We start from the raw sequence: 13,932 nt of genomic DNA on the forward strand, positions 1-13,932 counted from the left end.
TGCCTCGCCTTTTGCCCGCTGGCTCTTCCTGACTCCGCTGGCTGTTCTGAGTGCACCCGAGCAAGTGGAAACCAAAGAGTGGTCCAGAGATAAATGTTCCAGAAACAGCAAAACAGTCTCATGAAAAAAGAGCAGAGACCTTTGGAGATCTCTTCACAAGCAGAAGAGAAGGCCATAGTACATAGGCAGCCAAATTGTCTTCACTTATCTGAGAAATGCGCAGGTCAGGTCCATGTGGGCACCATTTGTTGTTAAAATTCCGATGCTCCAGCAGGCCGGGCTAGCTTCACGGGTGGGTAACAGAGACTCGAGGACACACGGCTGGGCAGGGAAGCTGTATTTCTTTATTCAGAAACAACGATTCATAAACTAAACCAAACTAATCACCAAACAAAACTCTCCTGCATCCTTTTCAGGAATTGTTGTATGCTCTCCCCCTGCCAAGAAAATTGGTTCAGTCCTGCTAGTTTTCGCGGGCCCGCTTGTCCCCGCCCCAAGGAACCCCGAGAGAGTTCCAGAGTGACAGAGTTAGAGAGTTCTTGGCGCCCCCGCAGGAGAAGGAGGCAGCAGAGTTCTGTTTGGTGATTAGTTTGGTTTAGTTTATGAATCGTGGTTCCTGAAAAAAGAAATACAGCTTCCCTGCCCAGCCATGTGTCCTCCAGTCTCTGTTACCTGCCCGTGAAGCTAGCCCGGCCAGCTGGAGCCTCCGAATTTTAACAACAGGGCAATGTGCTGGGCTTAAACAACCATTCTTAAAGCATCCATTTTTCTGGAAACTGTCTAGATGAGTTTTAAAAGTACCCTCTCAGTGTGACAGTCTCCCGTGGGAACCAGAGCAAAGAGAAATTGAAATTCAAGATCAGAAGATAAAATCAAATGAGGAAAAGCACAGAGTTAGGAATAGCTGGGGGACTATTGAGAGCTTGTATAAGACATGAGACTCAGAAGTGAGGATTGGCTGGCTGGTGGGTCCTCAATGTAGAGTATCATTTTCCATAACCTGGCTTTTTCTTTTTTTTTTCTTTTTTTATTTCTTTATTGGGGGATTAATGTTTTACATTCAATAGTAAATACAATAGTTTGTACATAACGTTTTTCAGTTTTCCACATAACAGTACAACCCCCACTAGGTCCTCTGTCATCCTTTTTGGACCTGTACTCCCCTTCCCACCACCACCCCTCCCACACACACACCATTCCAGAGTATTTTACTTTGGTACAATACACCAACTCCTTTTTCTTTCTTAACGTTTTTTGTTTTTTTTGTTTTTTGTCTCCAGAGTTATTGCTAGGGCTCGGTACCTACACTAAGGATCCACTGCTCCTGGAAGCTATTTTTCCCTTTTGTTGCCCTTGTTGTTTATCATTGTTGTTGTTGTTATTGCTATCATTGTTGAATAGAACAGAGGTTAATTGAGAGAGGAGGGGATCATAGGGAAGCAGGAGATAAACACCTGAAGACCTGCATCATGGCTTGTGAAGTGACACCCCTGCAAGTGGGCAGCAGGGGGCTGGAACCCCAGATCCTTACTCCCATCCTTGCACTTCGCGGCAAGTGTGCTTAACCCATTGCACCACCGCCTGGCCCTCTCACAACCTGGTTTTCAGTATTGTTCTTAACTTACACCTATGAGGATCATAGCTAGTTAGCTCCCTGTCTGACTTGAAATAAAAAGGGTTTCAAAACAGCAAAATCTCTTGATGCTGTTGGTCTGAACATTGTTGTGCATGTCCAGCAGCACAAGAGGCTGGAATTTACTTTCAGATCTTCATTATCCTGTCTTTACTGTTTAGCTGTATCTCCTTACTGTCAGTTTCTTTCTCTGTGCCTCTTGGAGAGGCAGGTTGCCTAGTGGGTAGATGCCCATGAAAAAAAAAAAAAAAAGCCTTTAAAATGAAAATAATTCTCATAGTATCAACAGGAACCAGTGTCTGTGGGAAATGCAAACAACTGAGGTTTTTTATCACCTATCTTCTTTTATCTCTTCCGCTTAGCTCAGATTTTCTGTGTTTTTGACATATGAGACTGAACCTCTGTTCATTTTAAAGTGTCTGAGAAAATGAATTGTTAATCCAGATAGTGGTTCTATATTACTTGAACAAACCAAAAAGACAGGTTTATTACCAATGGTAAATCAATAGAATTTGTATAATATTAATGAATGCATGTGTAATCAGTCTTTATTTTAACCCATTGTTGTTGGTTCCCATGACAAATGTAGATAGTTTAGTTGTTTAGTATTAATTTTTTAATCATTGCTTAACTTAAAAGTTTGGGCAGTAGGGTTAAAATAAGTAGATGTGAATCCAGACCAACTAGACACTTAGTTGCTGAAGTAATCTCGGGGGATTTATTTAACTTGCCTGAACTTTTTTCTTTTTTCCTTTTTTCATGAGCAACTTTGAAGTCAGCAATTGCACCTGCCGTACAGAATTGTCTTAAATGCAGTGAAAGAATTTAGTGGAAATTTGTAGTAGTAGCATTTTTTTTCTCTCTTTATCAATTTGCCAGCTTGTTCCAGATTTTTTCTTCTTTTTATTCTTGAGATTTTTATTAATGATTTCATTATCTTTATTACATGTGAAGACTATTTTCTATAATAAAGTAATTTTTAAAAAAAATTATTAGTGAATTAATAGTGATTTACAAGATTATAAGATAGTAAGGGTATAATTCCACAATATTCCTACCAGCAGAGTTCTGTGTGCCTATCCCCCTCCAGTAATTGCCATAGTTCTCCCAAGATCATAGATAAGGATTGAATATATGCATATGTATATATCCCATTTTTATTCACCTGTACTGCCCTGCTTTCACTTCCTTTTTAAAAATGTTTTATTAGTGATTTAATATTCATTTACAAAATTATATGTCAATGAAGATATAAATCCACTCCATTCCCACCACCAGCTTTCTGAATCTTTTTTAAAAAGGTATTTTATTTATTTTATTTTTGAGAGAGATACAGAGAGAGAAAGACACAGAAGAAACACCAGAGCACTGCATAGTGCTGGCTTATTGTGGTGCAGGAGATTGAACCTGGGACTTCGGAGCCTCAGGCATGAGAGTAGCTGCATAACCATTATGCTATCTAACCCTGAATCTTAAGTCACCCAGTACTGCAAACCACCGCAGTTCCCCTAAGGTTGTAGACATGAACCACCCATCATCTCTACAACTGTTTGTCTACATTTGTACACAATTCCCCCCTTTTTCTTCCTAAACAAGTCTCTCCCTCCAAACCACTCGTGACAACATTGCTACTTCCATATGTCCCTCTCTTTTTTCCCTCTCTTCCCGGGTGCTGATGGAGCTGTAGTTCAAAGCCCTCTTAACTTCTTCCTCCTATCACTTCTCCCCTTCTAAGAGTATGGGTCAAGGTTGTTTTTGGCATGTGGAAGGTAGGAGTTCTGGCTTCTGTAATTGCTTCTTCACTGGACTTGGGTATTGGCAGGTCAATCCAAACTCCTAGCCTGTTTCTGTCTTTCTCTAGTGGGCCAGAGCTCTGGAGAGACAAAGTTCCAGGGCATACTGGTGAGGTCATCTGCCCAGAGAAGTCAAGATCAATCATGGTAGCATAGCATCTGCAACTTGGTGTCTGGAAGGTCCACCTTCACTTCCTTATACATACTACAACTTCTAGATGTCTCTCCTTTTCCCTCTTCCCTCTCAAATAAGAGAAACAGTGTCTGACTCTGAGAGTATGTACCAAAATTCTTTTGGGGATGCAGAAGGAAGGAGTTCTGGAATTTGTAGCTGCTTCTCTGCTGAACATGGATACTAGCTTGTTAACCCATACCCCCAGCCTGTCTTTCCCTAGGAGCACAATAAATAAAATAATTATTCACTTGTAAGCCACTGCCTTCATTTCCTTCCTTTGTTTCTAATTATCTTTATTTATTTATTTATTTACTAGGTAGAGACAACCAGAAATTGAGAGGGGAGGGGGTGATAGAGAGACACAGCACTGCTTCACCACTTGCAAAGCTTTCCCCCTACAGGTGGGGGACCAGGCCTTAAACCTAGGTCCTTGAGCATTGTAACATGCACTCAACCAGGTGTGACACCACCTGGCCCCCTTCAGGTCCTTTCTAAGCCACACCTACACCTATTACAATTCCAGGTGTCTTTCTTTTTTCTCTTCCCTCTCAGATAAGGAAAACAACCCCTGATTTCCTCAAGGGTTCTCCAGCATCTTTTTCAGTGGTAGAAAAAGAAAAAAAAGGTTTCTGGTCATAAAATGTTCCAGATCCTGGTAGAACTGGAGTTCAGAGCCCTCTGGTCATCTTCCCTTAACACTTTCCCCCTCTGGGAATATGGATCAAAATTTTTTGGGGGGGTACAGAAGGAAAGCGTTCCAGCTTCTATAATTGCTTCTCTGCTTTACATGGACATTGACCGCTTGATCCATATATCCAGCCTGTCTCTATCTTTCCCTAGAAGGGTAGGGCTCTGGAGAGGTGAACAGAACCCTGCTTTGTTGCAGGCACTATTCTTGGTGATAGTGAGAAACAAAGTTGCCTATCTCTGTAGCATTAACTTTCTAACTGGCATGGGAGAGAGCACAGTGAAGGCACAATAAATAAAAAATAAAAAGTGATGTAGTAAATTAGAACATCATAAGTACTTAGTAAAGATAAAGTGGTAAGGGTCATTAGGAGGCTAAGATGATGATGACTGATTGCACTAGTGAGGTCCCAACGGGAAATTTAGGAAAGTCTCAAGGCAGGAGAGAGTCAATTATTCAGAACTGGGAAAATAGAACAGCCAAGTTTGGAGAAATCTAGAGATACTTGTAGGTCAGCTGAGAAATGAGGTGCTAGAGCAGAGTGAGTAAGGGGAATACTTTTAGGTTACAAGAGCAATAAAGGTAACTTGAACACTAAAGTGACGTGATCTGATTGACCTGATTTGAAAGAATTGTTCTAACTCAATGCTGTCTAAGAGAATGGCCTGTAATAGTGGAGATGTTCTTTGTCATGCAATATATTAGACATGAGTCATATGACTTATTGAGAACTTGAAATGTGGATGGTGTGCTTGAAGGAGTAAAGTTTTAAAGTCACAGTAAATTGTCAAATGCCATTAGTGGCTGACAGAGCAGCTATAGTGACTTTGTTAAGAGTAAACTAGGAAGGAATGGAGGGATAGTAGAAGTTGGACACATGTAAGGTGGATGGTAACACATAGGTGTTATGTTTTGGAATAGAGTGGTAGCATCAAGAGTGGTGGTAATAATTGTTTGGATTCTGGAAATATCTTGAAGATGGTCCCAATGTAATTTACAGATCTAGTAGAAGATTTTCCTGAGAGAATATTGGGAAAAAGAGAAGAGTCAGTAATAAGTTAGGGGTAGGGAGTCTAGCTTGAATAACTAGAAGCTTCAGGGTATTATTGAGTTGGAGAACTCTGAACAATAAATTTGTATTTGCCAAGGCCATTAACATTTGAGCCTCTGGCATTTTGCTAAAAGGAATAATTTTTTAGAATATCACCAAAAATGGTGACCCAGCAGTGACAAGACTATAATGTACAGTGTGAAGCTTTTTTGCTTAAAAAAAAAAATTGCATTCAGGCAATATGAGACGTTGGAGTCTCTGTGGTTATATCTTTTTTCCCTGAAATGATGACTTAAGTCTAGGAAATTACAGATAAGGAAAACTTAGTTGAACATGTTGGGTCAAAAAAAAAAAAAGGTGCAAACTCCTATTTCTGTTTACTTTGAAAAGGAGCTTTCTCAGAGGGCTTTTATGGCTACCAAGCATGTAGTTGGCTATAATTATGTTTGACTTCTGTACTTCACCGCAAAAGAAATAACATGTCCATGTGGCCTGTCTTATTTCACTTGAGTTGCTGTGTTTCACTTTATTCCTTTGTCCCCCTTGATACCCTTTCCTTGATCCCTAAGCTTGGTATTGGCTATGGAATATGGGCATTCTTGGCTTTGGTCTATCCTCCGATCTCTTTGGTGACTGCCACATACACCACAGGTTTGGATTTTGGCTTTTCCTCTGGCTTTTAGAGGACAATCATTTAATTTTGAAGGCCTTTCTAAGTGTGACTTTACTTGTACAAAGGTTGCCTCACTTCCTTAAATCTAATTGCCCTTCTTCCACACAAAAGCCTTCCTGTCAGACCCAGGGTGACATAATGTAAGCTGTACACAGAGATGTGGCCTGGGAAGTGGCACAGGGGCTAGAGCTTTGGACTTAGAAGCATGAGGTCCTGGGTTTGCTCTGTTGTTCTCCCTTCACTCTTTCTAGTGTGAGCAAATAAATCCTTCGGGTCCTGGGGTGGTACACCCAGTAGACTGCACACATTACCATGTACAAAAACCTGGGGTTAACTCTCCAGGCTCTACCTGTTGGTGGGGAGTTTCACAAGTGGTGAAGCAGTACTGCAAGCATCTCTCCTTCTTTCTCTCTTTCTGTCTCTGTGTCTCACCCTTCATCACATAAAAAAAAAGTCTTCAGTACCCCACTAGGGAAAGATAGAAACAGACTGGGGGTATGGATTGACCTGCCAACACCCATGTCCAGCAGAGAAGCAAGTACAGAAGCCAGAACTCCCACCAATGCAACCCATAAAGAATTTTGATTCATATTCCCAGGTAAGTGGGTGGGAAATGCTAGGGGAAGATGACTAGAGGGTTCTGAACTTCAGTTCCACCAGGACACAGAAAGAAAACAATGTAAAAAGGAAAGACACTCAGAAGTAGTAATAGGTATAGGTGTGACTTAGAAAGGAAGAAAAGGCAGGATTATAGGAAAATGATAGATAGATAGATAGATAGATAGATAGATAGATAGATAGATAGATACATAGGCTGGCAGACAGACAGACAGACATAGAAATAATAGTCAAGGGGGGGCAGGGGGTGCACCAGGTTGAACACATACATTACTATGCACAAAATTCCAGGTTCAAGTCCCCACTCCCCCCCACATGTGGGTGGGGGGTACTTCAGAAGCAGTGAAGTAGGTTTTCAGGTGACTTTCTTTCTCTCTTCTACCTTTCTCTTCTTTCTTTCTCTCTGTCTACCCCTCACCTATTAATTTCTGTCTATCCAATTAGGAAAATAGAGAAAGAAAGGAAAAATATTGCCACCAGGTACAGTTGATTCATAGTGCTGGCACCAAGCCCCAGCAATAACCCTGGTGAAAATAAAAAAGGAGGGAAGGAAGGAAGGAAGGAAGGAAGGAAGGAAGGAAGGAAGGAAGGAAGGAAAAAGTGAGAGAGAAAAGAAAAGAAACAAGAAAAGGAAAGATAGTCAATCCGTGTCTGTGACCTTGGCTAATCATTGCAATTTCCAATGGAAGGAATGGGGATACAGAACTCTGGTGGTGGAAATAATGTGGAATTGTACCCCTGTTATCTTGTAATTTTGTAAACCAATGTTAAATCACTAATGATAATAATAGTCTCCAGGAATGGTGGAGTTACTGTGTAGCACTGAGGAAAAGAATCCCACGAGAGCTGTGCAAGTCTGGGAGTGTCTTATGGATCCTTGGCTGGAAAGGCTCTCAAGTCAGGGGCCAGGTGGTGGTGCATCTGGTGAGGCACATATATAACAATGTGCAAAGAACCTGGGTTAAAGCCTCTGCTGCTCCCCATCTGCAGGGGGGATGCTTCACAAGAGGTGAAGCCAGTCTGCAGGTGTCTATCTTTTTCTCCCTCTATTTCCCCCTCCTCTCTCAATTTCTCTCTGACCGAGCTAAAAGAAAAAAGAGAGAGACAGGAAAAAAAACAACCATTAGGAGCAGTGGATTTGTAGTGCCAGCCCCCAACACTGAACCTCAGCAATAATCCTAGTGGCAATAAAAAACAAAACAAGACAAAAATCTCAAATCTAGGCTTTACTCTGAAGCAGTTAGAGACTAGGTAGTCATCTGAGCCAAACTGAGAGAGAACCAGAGCTTTTCTCTGGTTCATAGCTATGCCAGAAATTGAACTCAGGACTTCATGCTTGAGAGTCTAACACTGTATCCATTGTGCCATCCACCCACCCCCACCCCCACCCCCACCCACCAAGTCCAGAACTCCCGCATTTGTTAATGACAAACCTAGGTCAGGAGCAGTGATCAGGAACTTGGACCCTGCTATGGGCCTGCTGGAGTCCTGCTTTTGTCACTTACCAGTTGCATGATTTTACAGATTTGCAAGTGTCAATAACTTGCTTGGTTTCGTCCTAAGAATATATTTATGCAAGGAAGTATAGCAGATGACAGACTGTTGTTACAACATAGATGAGAAAAACCTCCTACCCAACTTTGAGCAAATTTGCTATTCAAGGACCTGGTTTCATTCTGTGTCATTTTTTCTTAAAGTTGCAGTTTTCAAGAACCTGTCAACGACATCTGATTATAACCCAATGCCCACCACCAAATGGTCTTTGCAATGATATTAGTTTCCTAGTTTATTGTAGTCAATTTCCCCAGACTTTGTGACTTAAAACAGTGCATTTTTTATTGTATTAAGGGAATAATGTTTTACAAGACTGTTGTCAGATGAGAACAATTACTTTTGTTGCCTGCTATTACACTCAAATCTTCAAAAACATTTTTGAAGCAAACATTATAGAATGTCAGTGTTTTTTTCTGTATATTTGATGGTTTCTGATCTCATGTCTAAGCCTTTCATTAATTTGAAATTGTATATGGTGGCATGTGGTGATTGTGTTTTACTCTTCTGTACATTTCAACCCAAATTTCCCTGCATCACTTACTTAGAAGACTCCTTTTCCTCCACTTAATGTCCTGGAGCCCCATTTTGTCGGGAGCCATAATGACACTGCACATCACGCCCCTAAGATGGCGCCGGCCACGTGGTGGCTAAACCAGTAAAGTGGTAAACAACTTTGTGGAAGTTGGACGATCCAACTGAACAGACTGTGTGCTGTACACCTGAACTGTTTTATGATTGGTAGAAGGCTGCATGATCTATGAATGCTGCATGCTTGCTTAATGCTCATTGGCTGACTATGTAACAGTGAAAGGTATTTAAGGTGGCCATAAGAAGGAAATAAAAAAAAAATTGAGGAAGGAGACTCTGGTGTCCGTGTCATTGTCGCGGGTCGACAGCGACAATGAATTAGTCATGAATTAGTTGTCCATAGGGATGAGGGCTTGCTTCTGGGCCCTCAAGTCTATTCCACTGGCCTGTGTATCTGTTTTTATCCCAGTACCATGTTTTGATTGTAGTAGCCCTGTAATATCATTAGAGATCTGGAAGCATGATTCCTCTTTTTTCGTTCTTTTTTCTCTTGGGATTGCTTTGGCAATTTTGGATGTTTTCTAGTTCCAGATACACTTCTTTAGCTTTTGTTCTATTCCCTGAATGAAATTCAATGAGACATGTATAGGGACTGCATGAAAACTTGTATATTGCTCTAGGTTCAATGGTCATTTTAACAATGTTAATTCTTCTAATCCATAAGAGTAGAATATCTTTCCCTTCCTCCCTCCCTCCCTCCCTTCCTTCCTTCTTTCCTCCCTTTCTTTCTTTTTTTCTTTTCTTTTTTTTATTTATTTTAGAAAGGAGACATTAACAAAACCATAGAATAAGAGGGGTACAATTCCGCACAATTCCCATAACCCGATCTCCACATCCCACCCCTTCCCCTGATAGCCTTCCCATTCTCTATCTCTCTGGGAGTATAGATCCAGGGTCCTTGTGGGTTGCAGAGGGTGGAAGGTCTGGCTTATGTAATTGCTTCCCTGCTGAACATGGGCATTGATTGGTTGATCCATACTCCCAGTCTGCCTCTCACTTTCCCTAGTAGGGTGGGGCTCTGAGGAAGTGGCACTCCAGTACACATTGATGGGGTTGTCTGTCCAGGGAAGTCTGGTTAGCATCCAGAACCTGGTGGCTGAAAAGAGAGTTAACATACAAAGCCAAACAAATTGTTGAACAATCATGGACCTAAAGACTGTAATAGTGCAGATGAAGTGTTGGGGGTATTCCCTGCATGCTCTTGTGTACTTCTGCTTTCAGGTATATATTTTTCCCCTAGTTTATGGGCACGGGTGAACATGTGCTCTATCTCAGGGGACCTGGACTATATCTAGGTTTGGGGACTTTATTGGGGAGTAGAACACCTGGAATGGAATTAGAGAATACTATGAAAGGAAAGGTCTCACCCGAGTGATGAAGCTGAAGGGTTGTCATTACACACCTGAAGTCTCTGGTCACAGTCTGAAGTGAAGCATGCTGGGGTGGCACTCATTGTGTTGATTAGGTTGTGATCCGTGGGTGCAATATTATTTGATTTGAATTGAGAGCAGCATGCAGAAAAGTGGGCCCCACCCTAAGATTCCAGCACTGGGGAAAATATAGGCTCTATAGTGGAAATGTGAGGTTCCTATTGTCTTAGGGTTCAAGAAGACAATGGATAGTTATTGTTATCATCACATTATTCGGTGATTGGGTTAACTTTGGAGAGTCCCTTTGATAGGGTTTGGGGTATAGTACCCAGCATCTTGTATATAGCTGTGCTGTCAGTTGCTTCTGTTCTCCCTGGTCTAGGCTTTTGGGAGAGAACATATCAAAGACAGCCTATGTATTAAAAAGACTCAGTGTGTGTTTTAAGAAGTTCTAGACATATCATCAGTTTTCCGCCTCTCATATTAATTAAATAGTGGTTTATATAATGTTTACACTTTAATAGGGTTGTACATAAACACTACTCGCAGCACCAAAAGACTGTCCCATCCCCACCACCCACCCCCGCACCCCCACCCTCCACCGTGCCGGGAAGCCCAATGGCCACCCTCCCCTTCACCACAGTGTTTTTACATTGGTGCCCTGCTCTCGATTTAATCAGATACTGCTTTTAGTTTCCCTTTCTGTTCTTCTTTCTCAACTTTTGTTGATGAGTGGGAACATCCCATACTCATCGTTATCTTTCTGACTTAGCTGACTTAACATATTCCAGACTTGGGTTGCTTCCCCCTCACTGTTGTTGTTTTTTTTCCCCCACCAGGGTTATTATGACAAATCCATGCCTTCTAGAGGCCCTTTTTTTTTTTTTTACCTTTTTTTTCTTACTACATTTGACAGGATAAAGAGAAATTGAGAGGGGTGGGGAGATATAAAGGGAGAAAGACAAGAGACAGAGAGAATACAGAGAGAAGACAGTGAAGTATACTTCACTGCTTGTGAAGTATACCCCCTGCAGGTGGGGAGTGGGGACTTGAACCTGGGTGTATGGTGATATGTGTGCTTAACCAGGTACCTGGCCCCTCCACTGTGGTTCTTACTTATGTTCTTATTGTTATTATTACCATCATATTCTTATCCTTATCCAGATTCTTAAGAAAAGAAGAAACCTAATATCTTTGTTGAAGGTCAACTTTTCTTCCTCCTCCTCCTCCTCCTCCTCTTCTTTTCTTAATTTAATTTCTTTACTGGGGAATTAAGGTTTACAATCAACAGTAAAATAAAATACAATAGTGTGTACATGTGTAACATTTCTCCGTTTCCCACATAACAGTTCAGACCCCCTCCCAGGTCTTCCTCTGTCTTTCAGGACCTGAATCCCACCCCCCACCCCCACCCCACATATTCTTTTACTTTGGTGCAATACATATCAACTTTTCTTTCTTTCTTTCTTTCTTTCTTTTTTTTTTTTTTTTTTTTGCTTCCAGGGTTATCCTGGGGCTCTGTGCCTGTACTACAAATCCACTGCTCCTTTCTGGTAGCCATCCTTCTTCCATTGTTATTGTTGCTGCTGCTGCTGTTATTAGATAGGACAGAGAGAAATTGAGAGAGGAGGAGAAGACAGAGAAGTGGAGAGAAAGATAGACACCTGCAGACCTGCTTCACTGCTTGTGAAGCAACCCCCTTGCAGGTGGGAAGCCAGGGGCTTGAACCAGGATCCCTGTGTCTCGCACTTTGGACGCTTAGTGCCCCAGCCTGCGGGGTTATCGACGGAAACCTAGGGTAGGGGGCGAGAGAATGGAGGGGACAAGAGACACGAAGAACGAGAGCAAGACAGGTTTCTGATCAAGCTCTGAAAATTTTATTTTGCAACCGCATTTTAAGCACACACCATGAGGAAGTTCTGCTAAGGTAGTGGGGGGAGGTAGGTGGGTGAACAATTTTCCAAACAGTTAGATGGTAATTACAGTTCCAATGATCAGAATGTCCGCTCACCGGTTATGCGAGAGACTTAGCTAAGGTTTTGGCTCCCGGCAGCTTAGCCTAGTGTGTTACCACCCAATCCCCCCACCACCACCATGGTCAACTTTTCTTGTGTTAACTGCTGTTACCTCCCAGTAACACACATGAATATGCAAGTGATGGGGAGACCATCTACTCAAACTTTCACTAAAACATAACACTGTTTACTTTGCTACTCCCAACTTTATTTGACTCTATTTCCTGGGTCACTGATCTCATTTTGAACCCCTCGAAGTATAATATTGTGTGCAAAAGTTTTGAATATTTGTGTGTCTATCTATAATGTCATATCTTTCACCAGCCCCTTCTTCCCTTCCAGGACATTTGTAAATCACTTTGGTGCCACCGAATGGGTCACAGGTGTGAGACCAAGTACATGCCTGCGGCAGAAGGAACCGAGTGTGGCTTGAGTAAGGTAAGCTGCATATATGCTGTTTTTCAGTTCTTTAAACATGATAAAGACATAGACCCCACACACACACATACACTGTTTGTGCTCTGACCTTAGAACAGAAGGCCTTAGTTGCATCTATTTTCTGACTTCTCTTTAAATTAACCAGCATTATTTAGCAATGACTATAAAACTCCATGCTAATTACAATGCAGCTAGCTGGATTATTTAAGAATGATTTTCCTTTTGACTATTTTTTTCTCTCTTAAATAAAATAGAATAAACTTGGACTGGTGAAATAGCACTCCTGTATAGTGCACCAGCTTTGTCATGCACACAGTCCAGACTTGAACCTGGCCCTCACCACATTGGAGGAATCTTTGGTGTCTCTCTCTCTCTCTCTCACTCTCTCACTCTCTCTCTCTCTCCCCCCTCACCTTCACTCTTCCCACCCTCTCTTCCCCCTCTTTGTTTTTGCCTCTCCCTCTCCCTTTCATTCTCTTTCTCTCTTTCTCCCTCTATTAAAAAAAAATCATCCCAATAGTGAAGCCCAGTGGTGGGAAAAATGCTTATATTTTAATAAATTAGGCTTCATTTTATATATATATATATATATATATATATATATATATATATATATATATATATAATGCATATATATATGCATGTTAAATTGATTCAACTTGAATAAATATCACAGAGCAGATATCCCTTTAGCAGCAAAGGACTGTTCTTCCTCACAAACACCTCAGCTGCCCCACCTCATAGGACCTGTCACTGAGTTTCTAAAATACTCAGTGGTCATTTGCAGTGACTTTTCCTCTTCAGGGGTAATCCACCTCTCCTCCTAGGCTATGCCAGAGGTCCTTCAGCTAGCAAACTACTATAATCCTAGTAACAATTTTCTTCACGGGAGAGAATGGGATATTTCTTTGTTTTGAATGAAAACCTCTCATATGCTAGTTCCTGTTTTTCTTCCCTTTCCCAGTAGAGACGTGTATAGTTGAGGTAACAATAAATGGTCTGGATTTGGGGTGTTCCCTGAGAAGACTGTAATGGAGGATTTGCCAGTATTGAGACCGCACTTGATGTCACCGATCTTTATCACACCACTAGCTTTCTCAGGGCAGCACAGTCCCATCTAGACTTTGTTATTTTAAATGAATTCAATTCCATAATAATTGAATGACTGCTACATACAAGGGACAGGAGGCTGGTGGTGGTGTGGAGTTTTACAGATATCAATCAGACTCAGTCCTCTGTCTTCAAGATTTCAGTATAGTGGGGAGAACTGTACAGAAACCTGTAACTCCTACTTTGTTTTTCAAAACATATCTTTTTGCACACAGGGTTGCTCTGG

General features: G+C 41.5%; 1 protein-coding gene across 5 annotated transcripts in view; it reads left to right on the top strand.

Annotated features, from left to right (window-relative positions):
- Nucleotides 1-13,932, top strand: part of ADAMTS18 (ADAM metallopeptidase with thrombospondin type 1 motif 18) — a 213,898-nt gene that overhangs the window by 101,194 nt on the left and 98,772 nt on the right. For all 5 annotated transcript variants that reach the window (XR_009548253.1, XM_060185133.1, XM_007516646.2 and 2 more), the window contains exon 11: nucleotides 12,501-12,596. Coding sequence is in view for 4 of the 5 variants with exons in the window: in XM_060185133.1 (XP_060041116.1) it covers nucleotides 12,501-12,596 (96 nt within the window). In the remaining variant the exon portion in view is untranslated. The remainder of the gene's footprint in view (nucleotides 1-12,500; nucleotides 12,597-13,932) is intronic.

Source organism: Erinaceus europaeus, chromosome 2 (assembly GCF_950295315.1).
Source record: "Erinaceus europaeus chromosome 2, mEriEur2.1, whole genome shotgun sequence".
NCBI lineage: Eukaryota > Metazoa > Chordata > Mammalia > Eulipotyphla > Erinaceidae > Erinaceus > Erinaceus europaeus.